This window comes from Eutrigla gurnardus, assembly GCF_963514095.1.
Source record: "Eutrigla gurnardus genome assembly, chromosome: 23".
Classification (NCBI taxonomy): domain Eukaryota; kingdom Metazoa; phylum Chordata; class Actinopteri; order Perciformes; family Triglidae; genus Eutrigla; species Eutrigla gurnardus.
In genome coordinates, this window is record NC_139934.1 from 15,548,736 (window position 1) to 15,567,010 (window position 18,275).

General features: G+C 41.8%; 2 protein-coding genes across 2 annotated transcripts in view; both read right to left on the minus strand.

The window, feature by feature from the left end:
* The window catches only part of LOC311008599 (uncharacterized protein), a 132,927-nt gene that overhangs the window by 17,445 nt on the left and 97,207 nt on the right, over positions 1–18,275 (minus strand). The window lies entirely within an intron of this gene.
* On the minus strand, positions 3,724–16,083 carry chrnb1l (cholinergic receptor, nicotinic, beta 1 (muscle) like). Its single transcript, XM_084002901.1, has 11 exons — positions 16,003–16,083; positions 13,969–14,102; positions 13,616–13,660; positions 13,113–13,222; positions 11,855–11,963; positions 11,563–11,710; positions 11,266–11,451; positions 10,639–10,862; positions 10,378–10,553; positions 4,104–4,242; positions 3,724–3,949 (listed from the first exon to the last, which is right to left on the minus strand). The coding sequence occupies exons 1-11, from the start codon at positions 16,073–16,075 to the stop codon at positions 3,809–3,811; spliced, it is 1,485 nt and encodes a 494-aa protein (XP_083859027.1). The 5' UTR covers positions 16,076–16,083; the 3' UTR covers positions 3,724–3,808.

Below are 18,275 nucleotides of genomic sequence, written 5' to 3' on the forward strand. Positions count from 1 at the left end.
TTGTCTTGCTGGTTTAGCCGTTGCTCAACACTCAAAAGGAGCTGAAAGAGAAAACAGCTAAATCAGCCCCCAAAAAAGGGCACTAACAACATTCTCTTGGGGGCTCCCCCTCCCATGTCTGAGGCCTCCTCTGGGTCTGAAGCGGGCGAGTGGAGTGCAAATTCAATGATTGAAGTCCTTTAAGTGCCCTTGGAAGTCACTGAGGCATTAGCAATAAAACACGCTGGGCCCACGGCTTTTCCCTGAAAAGCTCAGAGTGCACAAATGAGGGAGATGGCGCCCCTCTCTACACGTCGCCTTTCACCCTCAGTCTTCTTATGCAACAACGACTTGGCTTTTGTCCTGCAGCAGCAGGACGGGACCAACAGATTGTGTTCTTGGTCTTGTGGGCTCAGTCTTCTCCTAAGATCTTGGCAAGTGCTATATGCAGGATAGAAATGATTTGAAACAGTGGAAACAATGAGGTGGAAACAATGAATACAATCACAGACTCTGTGGCTTCATGCTGCACCTCAGTAAGCATGACGATGTCTACAGTCTGCTGGTGGAGAGTTCTTATTTTGTAAAACCCCTGGAGATGCTTTACAAGTCACTGTTGTGGGTCTGCTTCACACTGACATTCCTCACATGAGCATTTTCCAATCACTCTAAACATGAGTTTATGTTCTCAATCTCTAGTTTCAAGTCTTCTTCAATCCAGCATGATGTTTATTTAGTACATTATGGTCCATTTAGAGACAAATAGACCATAAAGCAGGGGATGCTTTAGGGCGGGGCTACCTTGTGACTACAAATGCAGTTAGCTACTAAGATGACTTTAACACTTATCTGTGAAGTTAACATTAAATTATGAAGCTAACTTTGTTAGCAGCTTCACACCATAATCCAGATGGATCCAGATCCAGTAAGGTTGCTGCTCTGCTGCTTGTGTTCATCAGATCCACCCGTCGCTCCCTCAAAGTCCAAATATGGTCACTTCCTTCACTTGTTACAAACATCCCAAGCTGGTGATGATCAAAATGCCAAAATCTAAGCTTCAAAACTGTAGTGCAATGGGTGATGTCATGATGACTACGTCCACTTAGTTGTGATTTTGACCCAAACTTTAGAAAAATACATGCAGACAGGTAAGTAAGGATCGAGGAATGAGGAGGAAAGTGGATATTTAGGGGATCAATTTGAGTATTTGTCTAGATGGGAATAATCTATATCTAGATGGGAATAATCTATATCTTTTTAAATAATATCTAAATCAAGATATATAAAAATAGATGAAAAGTTCAGAGTTGTATACAAACCCAGCATTTCCCAGAAGCAAAGGAAATTAATAAGAAAGCTGTTCCATAGTGGACAGAGACGTTTCGTAAAGCTTTTAAGGTATTAAAGTGAACACACTCCTTTCAAAAGTTAATGGAATATAAATGGGCACAGGCACAAGTAAGGAAAATTAGCCGAGAAAAAAGGTTGTGATGAGAGGAAATGTGAAGTGATTTCCAAGAGAGTGGCAGTACTCAGCTATGAAAGGTTGGAGAGGAAACAGCAACATCAAATGAAGGGAAAGTAGAAATGACAGACGCTCACTGAAGATCCAGTAGTCTAACAGAGGAAATAAGGGAGGGGAAACAAGGAGATCCAGGGTTTTACCAGTGGTGCACAGAAAGTACACTATTAGGAATATATAATAAGTATGTGTAGAGGGAAGATTTCCTTTCAGTTGGAAGGTGATTATAGCTGTAATAATACCAGGGAAGGACCCAGAAGATCAAAAAAGCTAAAGACAGTTGCATTTAAATAAATATTAAATATAAAATAAAACGTGTATTTTCACTCACAGATTGACTTCAATTTCTTTCCAGATCCGGGAGATGATCGGACGTGACTTTGTTTTGATCGTTTTTGTTTCTTTGTTTTTCCGACCGTGGCATCGGCACACACCGAGACCTCTGGAACAGCATGATACTTTCACTCCTTATTACTGTCGACCAACATGTCATGAAATATGGGCAAGAATTATTCAGGCTACAGTGGTTAGTTAGCCACTGTAGAAACAATACACACTCATCTTTCAATCATGAAATATGAATGTTTGATGCCATCATACATGTTCATTACCTGCACAATATTGCAATGAACCCCAATGTAAACAAAGTAGGTCTAACCCGGAGTTTATGGCTTTACAACTTAGATGCAGTTTATTCAGTCTTGTGTATAAATGTGCATTATTGGCTGTATTGTCTGCCACCTGTCCAGTAAAGTGCATTTATCAGCTGTTTCTTATTTATATTACATTTTCTGTCCTCTAGACGAGGACTATGTTTATTTGTTCTCCATAATAAAAAAAAAAACTGTTGACATTTGCCATTGCCATGACAACGGGCATAAAGTTATCAGTACTTGCATGTCAAATCAGCTTTAGCATATTAGCTGGGCGATTCAGCTTTAACAAGCAGACATGGTTTGTGGTGGATCTCAGGACTGAAAAGGTGGAACGTTGAGAAGTGTGTGGATGAGAGTCAGTACTAATGTACCAGAGAGAACAGACAGGCCCAATCCCGACCTCCGCACTCATGTTCATGTAAACGCTCACAGACATGTTGAGCCCTTTAAGCAACTTTCCATAAGTCCGCTTTTCTAGCAGACTTTGCCTAACGGAATTACCCAGAAATCATAGCACTGTGACGTTAAACTCTGGGTTAGCATGGAATCCCGGAGGAATTAAAAAAAAAAGATGAAGAAAGAGGATGACTCATGAGTGTTCTGACAGAAACAGTCACAGTAAAGATGTAATATGAAATCAGAGGAATAGGCTATGTTACACACCCGGTTTATTCATCCACCTTGTATTTTATTTTGGCTTATTGAAGCAGTTTGAACTAAAACAAGTAACTCGATTATTTGAATGTACTGTGATGACAGGAGTCTTGGAGATGTTCAAATGAGGCTGTAAACAATGTAAAATAGAAACCCATAGTTGGGGATTTTACATGTTTTTGTGTCATCAAAGTAACAGGACACGTCAAGTGATGTCCCATTCCACCATTTGGACATAGTGTTCCTTTAAAGCATTTAGTCACCTAAACATGCTTTATAGTATTTTTATTTCGTTTTAATTATATTTTAGGTTCCGACTTTCTATACAGCAGAGCTTTTTTCTACGTGTTTTTAACAAGAAAAGTGTTCAAAGGTTGACTGGTGAAACAGTAGGACCAGAAACCAAAGACTACAGTTATAAACTGTCGGAGTCATTCACAGTCAAATTTATGTTCAGTACGTTATCTTACATATCTAGAGATCTCCAGAATGCAAAAACAGAACACAGTGTAACATTCCTTATATCCATATGCAGTGGGAGACAACAAATACTTCTTCTTACATAAATAAAGAAATATGCACCTTTGGCAGCCCTTTGAACAGCATCCTTTGAATTTGAATTGTTACTGCCCTCTACTGGCCACAGACCAACATAACAACCACTGTACATGTAAGCACTGTTCCTGCAGAGGAACCAAATAGAAAACAAATTGTTTCCTGCATGCTCCACAAAGGATAGAAAGCACAAACACACACATGTATTTCAAGCATTTTAGACTGAAACAACAAACATCACAATTTATTTAGACAAAAACAATAATGCAACGTTTTTTTTCTGCTACCTGGCCTTACAAAACATTTCAGGCTTAAAACAGAAATATGGAATAGGTATTTTATGGAAAGTCAGATCCAATGATCTCAGAAATCCCCAAGAAGAAGAAGAAGCGACAACCAAACAATGTATCCAGCTCCCACTGTGTTTGGGTATTTTGGCCTTCTAAGGGAAGGGGTTGTCGGGCGTATAGTTGAAGCTGGCGTCCAAGAACATGGCCAGGGTGCCCAGGGTGGTGATGATGACAAACAACCACAGGAAGAGCCGGTCCACCACGAGGGCGATGAACTGCCAGTCTCCTGTCATCTGGAGGGAACACACAAAAGCACTGGCTGTAAGCGCCGAGTCAGCAGAGGTCATGCAACGACACGTGAACATCACGTTTGGAACACTCCGTGCTCAGGAGCTGCAGACCGGCCGAGGGAACGAGCTGACAGCGTGTGTCGTGCACATTGCTCACCGAGTCGTCCGTGTCCTGCTTCTTCAGCTGCTCGGCCATGTATGTCACGGCAGCGATGGCCGACTTCAGGTTGGGCGGGAGGATCAGACAGTAGCTGTCGGTGTCCGGGAGCCGCTGGAGCTGCACCGGGTTCTCACATCTCAAACACAGAAGGGGGGAAAGTAGAGAAAAAACACATTGGCAACAAGAAATGTAGTCTTGCTCTGAATGGCTCAAACTTTCATATTTTACACAATGTTCTTGTGCGTTTACGTTTCACTAAATCAGGCCTGGTTGAATAAATCCTGTAATTTTTAAGAGCATTTATTATCATGTGCTTTAAAGGAACAGCTCAGCATTTTGGGAAATACACTTTGTCTCGAATAAAAAAATAAAAAAAGCAGCAGTAGTAAAGACTGACAACATTTTAATATTAACTTCATATTTCATATCTTTATGTTTTTTAATTTATAATTAGCAGCTAAGATAATAATAATACTATGTTTATCTTATATTGCAGCTTTTATAGATGGTGCAGGGTACCAGCTGATGTTTCTTATAAATTATAAGACTTGAATAATGGAAAAAGAGAGGTGCATCTATGTTAAAACAGTACAGAAAAGTGCTTATGAATTATATATGATTGTAAATTACACATGGGGCTTTAAAAAAACGTATTCTTGTTTGAGGATGTCATTGTTAGCATCTAGACGCACGTCCTCTGTAAGAAGTTAAAAAAAAATGCATCAACACCCTCCACAAACGCTCAATAAGCTCAGATTGATGTGGCGTGCGTCACGAGTCACGGCGTTGTTCACCTCGGCTGAAACAAACCATCGCTGACATTCGCCGTCCAGCGTGGGACTCAGCGTACAGACGGAGGTGTCACCCTGTGCTCGTGTACCCTCTAGCCAATGACAAGTTCATGCAGCTCCTCTAAACGCTGAGTGACAGCAGCAGCACCGACACAACACTGGGTCAACATTCATGCGATGCCGTGACCTCTGACCCCTCCATTCTTCCGCTCACACAGCTGTTCCATATACAAAAACATATGAGCAAAGAGAGAGAGGGAGTCGTATTGACAGCGTTCCTGTCATGCCTTCATTCCTATATCTGTGACTGCTCGACCATAAAAATGAAAATTAATCATTTTGATATTTTAGGCATTTAAAATAACTTTTCTGTTTTCTGTAAAATTAGGGCAAACTATAATCTTACAACTAACACTAACAATAATATGATACATTTCATAGTCTAAGCCAGTCTTTATTAACCAACCAGAAATTAATTTATGTATGTGGACCTATAAGTAGATTGTGCCAAGTGCAAACCCTCATTATTCATATTATTACTTGTAGTCATTTATGTATTCACACCTGAAGCAACAATACACTGTTCTTATACAGCAGGTCGGGTCACAGCCGCTCGTGTCTCACCACAGTTACACATCTTGAAGTGAACACTTAAATAGGGTGATAACTGTCTGCTACAGGTCCCACTTCCTCCTGCTGGCCCGTGCCTCCCATCACCCCGTTCACCTCTACAGTACGGCTGTTTCATTTCTTCATCTGTATACTCCTAACAGTCGTTTATAGACTGTGTTTTATACAGCCTCTCAGAGCTAAAGGTTCATGTAATAGTAAAGGTGTTAAATTGGCATCTCTCTATGACAGAAACTTTTGAATTTTGAAATGACAGTATCATGACAGGATCAGTAAGAATCAGGCGGTAATCTCTGGTTCTGAAAGGGGAAGCCAAATCTAAAGTGCCCTAAACTTGCATTCCCTCTGCTGGCCATCAGGGGGCGACTCCTCTGTTTGCAAAAAGAAGTCTGATAGTATAGAAGTCTATGAGAAAATACGTCTACTTCTCTCTTGATTTATTACCTCAGCAAACATTGTAAACATGAGTTTATGGTCTCAATCTCTAGGCAGCTGCTTTAGGCCTAGACTTCCTCTGATATACTGAGTTCTTCTGCCGTGGTCCTGCTTCACACCCACTGCTTCTATTATTACTTAGTCATATTTATTTTATTTATTATGCATTTTACTATTTCTGATGTATTATTACAATTATATGATATAAACTGCTGCTGTTATCATTATTATTCACTATTATTTCTGCCACTGCTACTACTATTACTGCTCTCATTACGTGCATCATTTATGTCATATGGATTGACAATGTTGTAATATTTTGTTTATTCTGTACACACGACTTCTATTGCACTTCTGTCCATCCTACAGGAGAGGGATCCTCCTCAGCGTCTCTGAGAGGGAGTTTTCTTTTATTGGATGGAGCGATGTCATACAGACTGCAAAGCCCTCTGAGGCAAATTTGAGATCTGTGGCTATATAAATAAATGGAATTGACTTGAATTAGAGATCGAGGAGTCTCTGTGTCTGGCTCTACACCACGGGGCAGCTGTCAGATTCAGTGCGTGTGTGCGGTACAGCCCATGCATGTCGTGTATGTAGGCTGTACACAAGGTTGATAATGGGCAGAGCCTCCGCGAAGGAGCAGCAGGACAAGTTACCAGAGTCACAGGGAGACAACAGATGGACTACAGGACAATAAAAAGGAGCGACATGATGTGTGTGTGTGTGTGTGTTTGTGTGTGTGTGGCCACAGCTCAGGGCTGAGCTATGTGGAGCTCTACATGCTGCATACCATCCAAATTCCACGGCTTGTATTCATTACCGCAGATACATGGAGCCCCTCTCACTACACATACACAACCTTACACAAACACAAGTATAGTACTCCTGCTGCATTTATGTGTGGATATTTACAAGTGGATATTAAGTAATAGATGGATCCACAATAAAAAAAACTGTGGACTCTCTCTCTCTCTCTCTCTCTCACACACACACACACACACACACACACACACACACACACATACACACACACACCTATGTACAGCAAAAACAAACAGAATATTACACACACACTGATACCAACTCAAGAAATTAAAATGGCGATGCACATGTAAGTGATTGTCATCTAACTAGCCCTCTGACAGAATGACGAGATAAAGACAGATTCATGAGGGAAAGGTCATCTGACACGGACTGGAGGATGATGCAGATCAACATCTCCTCCACATCTAAAATGACAAAATCCCTCCTCTGCCCCGATCACTCATCACCGGTCTTCCCTTCCACTCATCAGCCCCTATCTATTGCTCATGCTCCCTCCACCCCCCTTTCTGTGGGATTGCCCCCTAATGTCCAACCTAAACAGAGGCTTAGTGGCTGGCGACTGTGGACGCGGGTGTGGGGCTTAGCTGGGGCTGAATATGATGCCTTTGGAACGGGATGAGAGATGCCCAGCAAAGGGCCTGTTCAGAGGACTGTGGAGCTGTTTATGATGCCAGGGCTGGGTGGCAAGGCTGAGGCCTACTGGCAGATTAGCCAGCATGAAGCCAGCATGGTTGGAGGGTCAATACAATAAACACTTTATTGCACTTAATTTTGCACTACTTGCACCATGTTCACCTCACTAGTTTTAACGTGTCTACCATACTTTAAATAATAAATTGATATGAGGTGGCAACCTCAGTTTCTGAAAAGTGCATTCTCTCAAGTGACCATCAAGAAGAAGTCCAATTGCATGGAAGTCTGTGAGAAAATGATGACCACAGCATCGCTACCTCAGCCTCACTATACCACACTACCAATGCAGTTAGCTACTATAGGACTATAACACTTGACCTTGAATTATAAAGCTAACTTCGTTAGCAGCTTCACACCAGAATACAGATGGACTACAGTATAAAGTCTATTGTAAGTAATAAGACATGGACAATGTTTAGCAACCTGTCAATCACGAGGCAGCCCCGCCCTAAAGCATACTCTACTTTATGGTCTATTTGTCTCTAAATGGACCATGATTTATGAAATAAACATCATTCTGTTTCGAATAAGAACTGACAACTGAAGAGAAAACAGAAACATTGAAAAGACCCCGGAGTCCTGCATACACTGCCTGAGTAAAAGGGGATCTACAGAACAGAAAACAGAAGCAACAACTGAACCAAAAAAAAATCAAACAAAAAAAACCCTTACCTATAGCACTCTGATCATAGACACGGTTGCTCTTGAGGTACTACTTTACTCAGATGAGGACCTAACACTTCAGCTCTTACTTCGGCAATGATACATTGTGGTTTCTTTGTTTCCTTCTTTTGACAAATGTACTTATTGTAAGTCGCTTTGGACAAAAGCGTCTGCTAAATTACCTAAATGTAAATGTAAATGTAAATGAACCAAAAAATGTCATACATGTGCACAGCTGCACGCTGAGCTAACTACCAGTAGGTTAACATACTCACAATGACAATGCTAACATGCTGATGTTTCGCAGGTAATGTGAGTTAAAGCACATTCGCATGCTAACATTAGCTAATTGGCCCTAAACATGCTGAACCAAATGTCATGACAATCCAATGGGTTGTTGATGCTCCAAACCACAAATGTCAGTTAGAGGAAAAGAATAAAAGGACAATTTTAAATGTATTATTTTTTTTTTTTTTTAAGTTTTAAAGTTTAAAGGGGTACAACAAAACCTAATAATAATGAATGGTGTTTTACTCCGTGGTGTTATCCAGCTGAATCAATAACCCTGCCTTTCATGTGGCTGTATTAAATATGTGACACTGAAGGAAGTGCACACACTGTTCCTGTCTTTACAGATTCTTTGAGCTGCTGTGTTGACGGCTGTATTCCTGCCAAGTCCAGCACACTGTGTACTTTACTGTAATAGCTAGCCTGGCATCGGATACAACTCTCACATTTGGCACACTCTAAGAGGAAGATTCATGCCTGTGCTGGATTTTATTAGCATTAATAGAAATGGCTTTCTGCTGGTGTAACGTCCGGATCAGCACATCGTAGCCTGGAAAGAGGCAGAATCAAGATGAATGACTCTGATGGATTTTTCTTCAGGTCTGTGGTGTTTAACGGTTTTGACAGGTAAGAATATAGGCACTATAACCTCTTTGGCAGTTTAAGGCTCTCAATAACTCAACCCAAGAGCTATTTGGAGTCTTTGCTCATTCTCAGTATTTTCTGGTTTATTTAACAGATTTTATGTTGCACGCACAAGGAATGGTAAAAAAAAATATGACACATTTATTATAGTGCTCTCAAGAAGGCAGAACAAAATGCATTTTCAGCACATCTGCATATTATCGATGTGCATCCTATAGTCTTTCTTCTACAAAATAAATAGTCAGCAGTGTGTTTACTTTACAGTTATAAATTATACTACATACCCTTAAGATAAGGCATTTTTGTTGTTTTTAATAGCACCAATGTTTTTAATAGCAACAATGTTTTTAATAGCACCAATGTTAGAGGAGGTACCTGTTAGTTAAACAATACTAGGAATTCATATAAAATTCACATCTTGTTCCTTTCCGCGACCCTGAATACAGGATAAGCGGTAGACAATGGATGGATGGATGGATCTTGTTCCCTTGTATCTAAATGATCTAAAATCAGTACGTTCTGTGTTGGTGGACCAGTATTACACCGTAGTTAGTTGACTGTAATCTAAAGCATTACCGTTAAGTTGGTGAATTATTTCTTTAACACATTAACATTTCTATATTATTTTTTCCACAAAGTTCTGAAATACTTTCATGAATCAAAATCAGTAAAGAAAATCATCATGTGCCCTCATGACAACTAGAGTTGATTGAACAGACTAATTATGTACAAAGGATTGATTCATCCAGCGGAGCTTTTTTGGACATTTCGTGCTTTGCTTTATAAGCTACATTCTTTTAGGATGAGGATATTGCTTTCAAAATTACATTTTGTCTGTTTTTTGGGTACTTTTCTCGGATGACCAGAACAACTTTTTTGTTGTTGAGTTATTGGGAAACACCTTAAAGGGATACTTCACCGATGGAAACATTGCCCAAAAAAAAGGCAGACAGTGACTTTTTGGATGTGGATGGAAGTTAACAACTCCCAACTCGTACAGCTTTGTAGGCGCAACCTTCCAAGCAAGATGACGGTTGTTGCTTTTAGTTTTTGCAAGTGAGGTCCCTCCACTGACCTGTGATAGGTCTTTTTCACAATAGAAATAAGGAGATCTCCAGTCTCTGGTGAAAATGAGGAAATGATGCACGACTATTCAAAAGTACTACCGGGTATCTCACGATACAAAGCTTAATGCAAATGGGTGAAGTATCCCTCTAATGACTTAACACATTGCCAGTTGACAGCTGTTTGTTTTTGCTCCTATGAGACGGTACGGATGGTTAAGCTGATGGACTTACCTGCCCCTCCAAGGTATGACGAGGTCGGGGTTGATCTTCCGAAAGAAGTACTCTCCTCCAGGTTGCCTGCCATTGAAGCTTTGGAGGGGCGAGTCATCCCCAGACTCCTTCAGCAGAGGCTCCTCTGGGTTGGGCCTCATCATGCCGATGTACTTGGGGAGGAAGTGGATGAACACCTGTACATTTGGAGCAAAGAAATACGGTTTGTCTAAGGTGTTGATGAAGCCTAGATGAGTGAACAGTGAATGTGTCAAACCTCACCCTTCGAACCCAGTTGGGCATAATGTGAGTGCTGGGCGTCCGGTGGTGCAGATTGAGGACGACGACGCTCAGAATGACAGAGAACGTGACCAGGATCATGGTGAACATGACGTAGTTGACGATGATTGGGATGCCGAGCGATGTCTCAGGGACCCTGTCGGCCAGCAGCAGCATGAAGACAGTGAGAGCGATGAGGACGGAAATGGAGAGAGTCATCTTCTCTCCTGCAGACAACAGGAAAAATGAGTTCTAACAGCGGAGCAGCAAATATCGCTCTGCTGGCTTCTGTTTCATGTTGACATTGGCAAACTTTAAGACGTGATGATACATGAACTTCGGTTGTGATGAACTGGCTTCATCTTTAAAAAAGTATTCGACAAATCCTGTTGCTTTTTGTCGAATATATTTTCTTTTATGTCAGTAAAAAAAATGAAAACTGACCACACATTTACAAACTAGATTCCTTCCCAGGGTCACTTCCCTTCAATCTATAATATATTAATAAATTGCTTAAAAGCTGCTCTGCCTCATAAAGTACAGTCTGTATAAGACGCATGCTTCTGGTCATTAAGGAGACGTCTCCCTTCTAATTCAGGCCTAGTGTCAAAACATGTCAGATGAGCTGACCTGCTCCAGGAGGCAAGTAGAAGACGAATATAGCCAACACGCTGGTGAGGATGCAGGGCACGATGATGTTGATGATGTAGAAGAGAGGCTTCCTCTGTATGATGAGGTAGAAGGTGATGTCCTCGTACAGGTCCTCCTTCACGTTCTTTCTGGACTGTTTGTGACAAATAGCCCATTCTCCGTTTTCTGTGGAGAAAGAGTCGTACAAGGTGAAGACAAAATATACGACACGCATTAACGGGGTGAAAACAAATTAAACTGTCTGATGTATGTCCAGTAAATAACTTCCAAACCAACCGGTGAAAGCGTTCTCATCTATAACTATCTCATGAATCTCTTTGCCGTCTTCATCCAGAAAGTACTGCAGTTCCACCTCGGAGGCATCGTAGGTGTACGAGCGGAACACCATGCTGCAGTTCTGCCAGTCAAACGGGAAGTAGGACACCTGTTGGAGGGGAAACGATGCACCGCTAATTTTCAAGAAAATATGAGATTAATTACAAATTCAGGGTATTATTGCAAATTTCGCTTTAGTACAATCAGGCTATAAGTAATAATCCCTAGCTTGTCGTTCAACTAGAGACAGTACCTCTATGGAGCAGGAGCTGCGGTAGATGGCCGGGGGAAGCCAGTTCACTGTCCCATCACTGTAAACCAATACGTTGACGTAAAGAGCCACGTCGAACTGACCGTCATTACTGTAGGGAGGACATATTAATAATAACAAAGCGTTTCAGACAATGCTAGTATACCGCAACATTTCACAGATCATCTACTTCCTGGTCCCTGCAAATACATGTGCCTTCTGTACACTGTTGATAACATATTGTATATATGTTATCAACATACATACATTTTTATCATCGTTAATATTACGTCAACAGCAAAACACACAAGATGTGTCACCCCTGCAGAATTCATTACAAAAAATAAATAAAGCACACAAGATGCACAGTAAGAATAGAGCTCTGCAAGAGCACAACCAAATACAAGCTACCACTTCGACATCAAACTGCAAAAGGCTCTCTCTAAAGTCAGTGTTTGGTTTGTCCATTCTGGGCTACTGTAGAAATGTGATGGTGATGACTCTACGAAGATATCAGTGATTGTATGTAAGACGTGAATGTTGTCATCGCAACGTTGGCTATTGGTTTGTGGCCTGTGGGCCGTCACTATCTTGGAAGTTTTTCAACCTGTGAAGGAAGTGACCATATTTGGACTGTGGAGGAGCGACGGGTGGATCTGATGAACACAAGCAGCAGAGCGGCAAACTAACTGGATCTGGAACCATCTGGATTCTGGTGTGAAGCTCCTAACAAAGTTAGCTTCATAATTCAAGGTCACCTTTGTGGCAAGTGTTAGATAATCTTAGTAGCTAGCTGCTTTGGTAGCGATGCTCATTCTCACAAAAACACATCGATTGTAAGTGTCAGCTTATTATACACTGATGAAAACCAAATAATGCTTATTATTGTATAATATTATATTGGTGTCATGGTATACATTATTCTACAGTATGTACAATAATGGTGATATTTAGTAATGAAATATTAGCATCATGTTAACAATTTCACAATGGCTTAGAGATATCACAATAATATTATCATGAATGAATTTGGCCATGATAATGGAGTAGTGAAAATCTGATGTTGTGACAGCTCTATTCTATTTCTGCCAGTAAATCCCCCTAAAGCCTACACACTGGTCCTTTAAATATTTCAGTCTTGACTGTGAACAAGAGCGACGCCCGTCAGACTGACGTCGCCGTCTCGTGGTGTTGCGTCTGCATTGTTGACAAATCCTCCGTTAGTTACCGCGTGATGGAGAGCCGCAGCTAGGACACCTACTTGTTTATGAGGTAGATGTCAGGACGCCACACCTTGTTGGGCGGGATCCTTAAAACTTTAATGTCGTCATATTCCTCTGGTTTCCATGACAACCTGTAGTCTGTCCATGCCTGGGAAAGGAAGGGAGGAAGGAAGGCAACGTGGAAGTGGGAGAGAAAAAAAGGAGGGGGAAAAAAGTAAGAAAGTGAATAACAGGCATAGTAGGGCAGACATGAGGTGCAAGCATGTCTCTGTCATACATCCTCGTTGCTCCTGTCTCAAGTCACAAACAGCCAAGCCGTCGCAAAATCATAATTAGTGAGGGTGAGACTAAGAGAGATAAAGCAAGAAACAATTTGTGGTTATAAAAAGTGACAAGTCCATTTGAGGGCAGAGCTGCAGAGAGAGGGAGAGGGAGAGAGTGAGAGAGAGAGAGAGAGAGAGAGAGAGAGAGAGAGAGAGAGAGAGAGAGCGAGCAGCGGAGCGTGGCTCAGTGATGAAGATGAATGTTTTCATTCTCGTACCAGATTCATGAACACGTTGGTTGTCATCTGTTCGTTCTTCTCGTTCTGCAGCAGAGACACGGAGACGGAGAAAGAGAGATGAGGACATTCATTAGTGATGCCACCGTGTCTCGTTCTGTATGACAGCGCTGTTACTTTCAATCCCACGCTATGAAAACCAATCAGGGATGCATGTGCCCAGCAGTCAACTGGCCTCTGGTGTGTGTGTGTGTGTGTGTGTGTGTGTGTGTGTGTGGGGTTGGACTGCTGCAGGATAGAATTGCATTTTCATAACTTCATAAAGAAATCTCTTGATATGTAGAGTAAATGTCAAGGACTCTAATAAGGATCTTTTTGTGTGCGTTTGTCTTTACCAAGCTGACGAGCTGAGAGAGGGTCATCCCAACTCGAACCATCACCTTCTCCTCCCAGTAAGGAGCTGGTCTCACTTTCATGTTGTAGTTCTCAAACAGCTTCTGATGGAGCTTCCGTTCTGTTTCCGAGGCGCCTGGCGTAAGAGATGGATACAAAGTGATGCCCAATGAACCAACAGCCAACACCTCTTGAACAAAAATGGTGATTCAAAGGTGGAGTAGGTGCTTCATTCAGAAACACTTTCTGTTATATTAGAAGAAATCCTCGTAACATACCGATAGCAATGAATAAATGAAATGCTATGATATAAAATATTTAAAAAAATGTCATCTGTGGCCGCAGCAGGACTGTAATAACCCCGTTGAATCAAAAAAGTCGGGCCAGAGAAAATAATTGGATGGCCTGCCTGTCTGTCAATGCTTACTTCCTGATTGCACGATCTCCAGCACTTTGGCGTTCTGGGGGAGGGGCTTTGAACTGAGGTCTGAACGAAGGGGCGGGACTTTTTCGGTTCAGTGATGCGTTCAAAGTCAATGTCTCTGTGGTTTTTCCAAATGACCTACTTTTGCCTTTAAGGGCAATAAAAAAATAGGGGGGACATCGTATATAGAAATATTTCATCTCATGTGAAATGTGCAGAAACCACATGTAAAAGCACCGACACCCAGAGCACAGAATGTTTGTTCTCCGTGGATCAGTGAGCCAGGCCTACAGTGGTCAGGGGTTCAAGTCCCACTGGGATGATCCATGCTAAAAATATCGTGTATGCTCATGTATAATTAGTATGGGTGGACTGATGAGTGTTTTCACATCTCATAATATATACTCTCTGATCTGGAAAGAAATACTGGAAGTATGTGGAAGAGAGAAATCCATAGTGAAACAAATGTGTTCAGTGCGATTCTTGTCAAACCTCGGCGGTGATGTATGAATTGCCCATCATACACTCCAAGGAAAGGTGTGTCATGAAATTTGAAGTATTTAGCACAATCAAAAAAATTCATTTCCGTACCGTCGGATGGCTTTTGATTCCAAATATGTGACAAAACAACATGTGGGAAAGACAGAGAAGGACAGACGAGACCTGAAAAAAGCAGCAGTCAGCAGGGCAGGTGCTGGTGGCGTACGATGGGTAGCAAAGGTGACTGAGCTAATGTAATTGATATGCAGCAGGGGGATGGGATCAAAGGCATGTCTCTGATACCGGCTCCATCAGGGACAAAAATAGACTCTGATTAACAAACAATCATGTGATAATATGATTCATTATATGTTCCAGAACAAGACAAACTTGCTTGTTTTTTTTTCCTTGACTTATTTCCATTGGGATTCCCCCCTCTCTCTTGTCTTCCTGTTGGCCCCGCTCTTCAGGAAAATACAGTTGTAAAATCATCCTACAATACACGAGTAGACCCTTGTGGAGGTCAACAGCTGGTGCAGGGCAGCATTTCCTTTTCCCCCTCAACTTAGGGGTCAAAAGGTCAAAGTCAAAGCTAATCGTTGCAAATTGATTTAAATTATGATTCTATCTAAAAAAAATAGATGGGGAAAATCAATAACAATTTAGCAGAACTGACAGAGTGCAGTGAGATGTCAAATGTTATCTGATCTGATTACTGTTGCTCTCCTGAATGCTTGGAAATGGAGGTGGAAAGGATTCTCTTCTGGGCAGACCAAAAGGAAATAGGTATTGTTCTGAGGACGGACAGAGGAATGGGAAGACTGCACCACAGGTGGGCAACAAGCATAGGGCAGTTGTTTGTTTCCCGTAGCCCGATAGGGGGTCAAAAGTCAAAGTCAAAGCCAGTCAAACATATTTGTCTCCCTTTTCTCTCCAACTCTCCCCATCACTGTGCAGATCGACATTTAAAACACACAGCAGCAGTATATTTCTGTTTTATTCTGTTATATTTAATTCAATCTGTCTGATCAAATCTTCAAACCTATGATATCAACCTCTGTAGAAGCAGAAACAAGTGAAATCATTGCGTCATCCACACAAATGCAACAAGGATTCCATGAAACGTCCTTACCGGTAAACGTGAGACAAAGGCAGCTGCACACCATGATGAACGCGGTCATGTTCCCATGAATGATCATCTTCATTTGTCCAGTCATGACTTAAACATGGCATGACATGAACTTCCTGCTGTATGGACTCCTCTGCGTCCTCACCTGGAGTCTGGATGGAGCGTCCTGAAAAGACACGCCTTTCTAGCTCTTAGCTGCATGAACACCTTCGGCTGGTATTGCGGCTCGTTGGCACCTTCAGCGGCGCAGACACTGTTGGGCTCTCTGTCCCATCCCCTCGTCTCTTTGTGGCCATGGCTCCATGGGTGAAACCACGGCCTGATTGGGTGCGCACGCTGGGAGTGACGAGAGGGCGGAATGTGTTTGTACTGGGAAGCCTGTGGGGCAGGCACCTGTTGGTGCTCGCCAGTGTGTGGTTTGCACTGTCGGGCCGGTGGGCGGGAGGAAGAGGAAGTCGAGGGGGTGGACGGGGTAAAGGAATGGACTACGGGTTATGACAATGGAGATATTTTTGGGGGGAGAACAAGTGGGCGGAGTTAATTGTGAAGTTGACTTTGTCTGTGGACGAAGAATGATTGGCGGTAGTTTGAGGTGATTTATAGGTGCCATATTCTGCACATTTCACTTTCATTGACCTCTTCCCCAGTTATTCTTACATGTTCAATGAAATCTCCTTTGGTGGCAGTTATTCCCATTGTGCCGAGTTGTATATGGTAACAATGGGGAATGTCAAGCTATGTATTACATGTCAAGGTGTCAAATTTTCAATTTAATTCAGTATACAATGACTACACTAAACTATTAATGACTAAAATATTAACTACATTGTTGATATACTGCAGAGACAGGATGATGTCAGAATTCACGATGATGTAATCAGTCAAGTTAGTCCGTTTGATGGCTGCTTTTTGCTTCAAAGGGCGTCTTCAACGAGGGTATTCTATAAAAATGAAGATCATCTTTTTTCATTCCTGATCTGACATCCAAGACATTTTGACTTCTGAAGATTTGGTCTGTTTCAACTTGCTTTTGCTGTAAGAAGTTTTAAAATGAACATATTCACCTTGTCACTAAAGAGGGGACTTTATAGTGACACAGCCATGTCCCATAATGTGATTTTTAGCCATAATAAAGGGTCATTATGGGTATGTTTCTTAAAATGAAAAGCAATAGTTTTACAAGCAATAGTAAGGAGTCACATCCACAGTTCTGACATTTTTCTAGTGATTCGAGGCAGTTGTGACAAGTCAAATAAACAGATTTAGAAATTGCAGACCAGTAGAGCAAAAAAAGACATAATTCAGCAGAGCAAAGCCGACACGGTGTGAATATATTTTGACGCTATTAAACATAATGGGGATTAAAATTAAGGATGCTGAGAAGAGAGTGAAAACCTCCGGGATGAAGTTGCCAAAGCAGAGACCAGAATGACCAAAGTTCTTGGCAGGAAGCAGCGATGTGTTGTCAACGGTGATGGAGAGGAATCGTGAGTCTGAGCAGAGACAGAGCACCTCGGTCGGGCTGATATCGAGTTTCCAGGTGAGCTTCAGGCAAGAAAAGATAAACATGTCGAATCAAATATAAAAGTAGAGACGGATGTTGTTGCCATAGAAATGGTTCTGGAAGTTCGAAGACGTTAAGACTATAAGTGTTATGATCGATGAGGTGAAGGCCTCGCAACGAGCTCTGAATCCTGCTGCTTCTTCACGTTCTTCATGTTGCTTTTTATGAAAGGAATGTCTGTTTTTCAAGAGTTGTTAAGGTTATTTTGTCTCTTACGCAAGATAAGGAAATACTCACCTCTACTTTCTATTGACTCCTTCTATTGCATCATCATCTCTCTCTCTCTTTCCAGTTGCTAACTCACAAATGGGCCATAAATCAAAAAAATGCCTCCGACGTGCCACCCTGCGTGCCACCGCTCTCAGTATAAATCTATTAGTCAGAATGACCAATGTGTGTGTTTGTGCGCAAGGTCAAAGTGTGAGATAACAAGCTGAGGATAGAAACGAGCGCCATTCAAATGTGCATGCCGATAATGCTGCCGGGTCGCTAATATCAAAGCTCCATCAGCAGTGTGGGCGCAACGAGCTGTCGAGAGTGACTGCAGACTTTCACCCGTCAAAATCCTTCAGCTCACACTGTCGTACACACACACACACACACACACACACACACACACACAGAAATATCAGGGAAGCCCATGCAGCAGTGTCGGCTAACAAGTGCCAGTGTGTGTGTGTGTGTGTGTGTGTGTGTGTGTGTGTGTGTGTGT